We start from the raw sequence: 3,320 nt of genomic DNA, 5'->3' as shown, positions 1-3,320 counted from the left end.
TAACTTCCAGTGGCGCCCTTAATAACATCATTTAATAAAGGGGCCAAATTTGGCAAGGTTGAGACATACCCTGTTGTAATTTCTCGTTATATAGTTGTATCATTTCGAATTTATTATTTAGTTCAGACAAACCAACAATCTCATTAAGTCAAACTACAATAAAAAAAAAAATTAAAACACTCAAGGAGCTCGAAAACTGCGGAAAGTTTTGGGGTTGGCCCGCAGGGCCAACTAATGCCCAGATTTTTTTTTACCGTGGCAACGCATATATCTGTGCTCAATTCACGTTTATGTATACCTATTAGGGTGTTCCAAAACTTCCTACAGTTTTTGAGCTGTATTAAGGGGTTAGGGGTAGTCAGAATTTTCAAAAAATCGATTTTTTTTTTTTTGCATTTTCTTAAAGTATAATATTTTAAAAATATTGTGTGAAAATTTGAAGTGAATCCGACAAATTCTTTTCGAGTTATTTAACAATGACCAAAGGACGCTCGGGTGCTACGTGGCATTCGAGAGCAGGTAGCTAGAAACAGCTGCAAGCAACCGACCTTTCGGGTTTCATTGTCATGAATATCTCCCCATTTTAATGTATTTATTATTATATATATATATATATATATATATATATATATATATATATATATAGGATATATAAATATATATATCCTTCTATATATATATATATCCTTCTACATATATTCACAATTTGTAGGTAGTACAAGAACTGAAAAATAATTTTTGGTTGCCAGTATACCTGTAGTCGTTGCACTGATCAGTCGATAGTTTTGTGATAAATTATTTCTCAAGTGAATTAAATTATTAACCATGGGACGTGATTCTAGAAAGGTTTCAAGAGAACTTCGGAGTTCTGAAAAAATTAATAAGTCACGTTCAGTCAAAAGAAAGAATGTTTTTAATCCGAAAACAGCCGAACGTGATGAAAGTATTCAGAGTACATCTTCTAAAAAATTAAAACAAAACACTGAAGATGATGTACCTGAAGACAGCAGTACTGAATTTCGAATAATAAATTTTATTCAGGTATTCACTGCAATTTCTGCTCTTATAAAATGTAAAAAATGTGATGGAAATGTAGTGTTTCAAACAGCAAGTACACGTGGGCTGGGATTCAAAATTGTAGTTGCATGTAATAACTGTGGAAATGAATATATTCCTTCCTGTTGAAAATATGAAATCTGCTATAATGGCAACCTTTTATCACTACGGCTCGAGTGATGAAAAACCGAATCATGATATGTGTCCAAAAGGCGAAGAATCTTGGTGCTCTTACCAGCGCGCTGAAGCAAGAGGAGAGCTTGATACCTTTTCTCACGATTATTCTCCTTTACCTTCTGATGTTTTAAAAGCTATCAAGCCTATATACGAAGATCTTAGTAATGAAAATTTACTTTCAAGATGTGTAGGTGGATTCAATCAGAATAATAATGAAAGCTTTAACCAACTAGTATGGAAAATATGCCCAAAAACGGTAAATACTAGTTTTACTATCGTACAAATAGCTGCATACGTTGCTATGTGTATATTTAATGAGGGTATAAATTCATTATTAGTCTTGATGAATACACTAGGACTTAATTGTGGGCCTAATTCTCATCGGTATGCAGAAAGAATGGATGCTGCACGTATCAAAGTAGCAGATAAGCGCGCTAATGATAACACCCGAGAAGGTCGATTGCAACGTAGGCACCAGCAAATCGATATTTTGGAAGCTGCTATGTCGGCTGAAGAGCTATTATATGGTCCAGGAATAGATGACTCAGTGTAAGTTATTAAATAATTCTTATAATTCGACATAAATCCATAGCAAAACTTTAAATGCGTTTTTCTCAAAACTATGTTTTCTGAACTGGTGATCACTGTAACTTAAAAACTGCTCGGTAGATTTCAATAAAATTTATTGTACTTTTGAAATACATTAAAAACTCGTGCCTGATCGAAGGATTTTTTTTTTTTTCAAAAATTTCGATTTTTTTTTAACAATAAACTGTCGGTTTTTTTCTCGAAAATTTGAAAAAAATTTCCTGAGGCCGCCATTTTGTTAATTTCGAAAAAAAAAAAAAAAGCTTCGATCAGGCACAAGATTATCTATTAATAAAACTAATTTTTCTTGTCCGATTGATTTTAGATGAATCTCCAAGGACTTATGATGATCACCGCAAAGGACTTCGGGAGGAACGGGCTCTACAAAAACAGCGATAACTTTTTGAATTATTAATTTTTTTTTTTGAAATTTTCGTGAAGTCAAATCGAAACGTGTTCTAATAAAGCTATGTTTTTATTTTTGTCAAATAAAGTAATTAACTACAAAAAAAAAATTATTGAAAATCATCATTTTTTCATACCCCTGAGTACCCCTAACCCCTTAAATAAAAAATAATCGTATTAAACTTTTATTAATCAATTAAAAATTATTAGAGTTATAAATGTGAGATTAATATTGTAAATAGTTTTTTTTTTAAATCTATACCTCGGTGGAATTAGTACTACGTTCTTTGTTAATCAATATTAATTTTCGATTTTTTTTTAACCAATAAAATTTTGATACGCTTATTTTTATATTTAATACGGCTCACTCGAGATATTTATCGTCACATCCGATAACATCAAAGTGGCGCTGCTTTCATGGAGGGTTGAAAGGAGGAGAGGGGTGGCGGGCTTAAATTTCCATAACCGAAAACTTAAACACTTTGAATTTATTAAACGTAATTAATTTATTGCAATTAAAATTAATTTAGAACTTATTAAAAATAAGATAAGGGCCATTATTATTAATCTTCGTAGGCTAGAATGGATTCTATAAATTTTGTTTGACTTTTGATTGATAACAACTGTGAGTAATTTTTGTAAAATTCCATATCTCGGCGCAATTGTAACTACAGTGTCTTCTTTTTAATTAAGGTTTTATTTTTTTTTATAATTAATTAATAAATTTTGAATACGGTTATTACAGTTAAGTCATCGCATATTTTTAAAAGGTAGGCGAGGGGGGTACTTTCTAAGAATGCCCTTAAATTGAAAAACAAATAACTAACATAATATTTTTAATTTACTATTTTCTACTTCGAAATTATTTCTCATTATTAGTTGAAAAAAAAAAATATAATCTACATAAGATTGAGTATTCGGTAGCTTAGGAATAAATTAACTGTTTTAAATTAGATTCAAATAAACGGATGACCAGATTAATATTGAGGAAGGAAAGAAATAAATGATTAATAAGGATGTAGAAAAGGGGTGGGGGGAGGAAAAACGGGGAACAACTAAAGTTTTTTAAAAAGTTTTTTTTCTTATCAATGTTT

General features: G+C 30.7%; 1 protein-coding gene across 1 annotated transcript; it reads left to right on the top strand.

Moving 5' to 3' along the window:
- Positions 1-630: 630 nt before the first annotated feature.
- LOC130673014 (uncharacterized) lies at positions 631-2,364 on the top strand. Its single transcript, XM_057477860.1, has 2 exons — positions 631-1,782; positions 2,147-2,364. Exons 1-2 carry the CDS (start codon positions 1,163-1,165, stop codon positions 2,148-2,150), a joined length of 624 nt encoding a protein of 207 aa, XP_057333843.1. The 5' UTR covers positions 631-1,162; the 3' UTR covers positions 2,151-2,364.
- Positions 2,365-3,320: the final 956 nt, after the last annotated feature.

Source organism: Microplitis mediator, chromosome 8 (assembly GCF_029852145.1).
Source record: "Microplitis mediator isolate UGA2020A chromosome 8, iyMicMedi2.1, whole genome shotgun sequence".
Lineage (NCBI taxonomy): Eukaryota > Metazoa > Arthropoda > Insecta > Hymenoptera > Braconidae > Microplitis > Microplitis mediator.
Note: the sequence above shows the minus strand (reverse complement) of the source record. Positions and strands in the feature narration are given on the sequence as shown.

Excerpts from the sequence above, each read along its gene's own strand:
- LOC130673014 (XM_057477860.1), top strand. The coding sequence starts at position 1,163 with ATGAATATATTCCTTCCTGTTGAAAATATGAAATCTGCTATAATGGCA.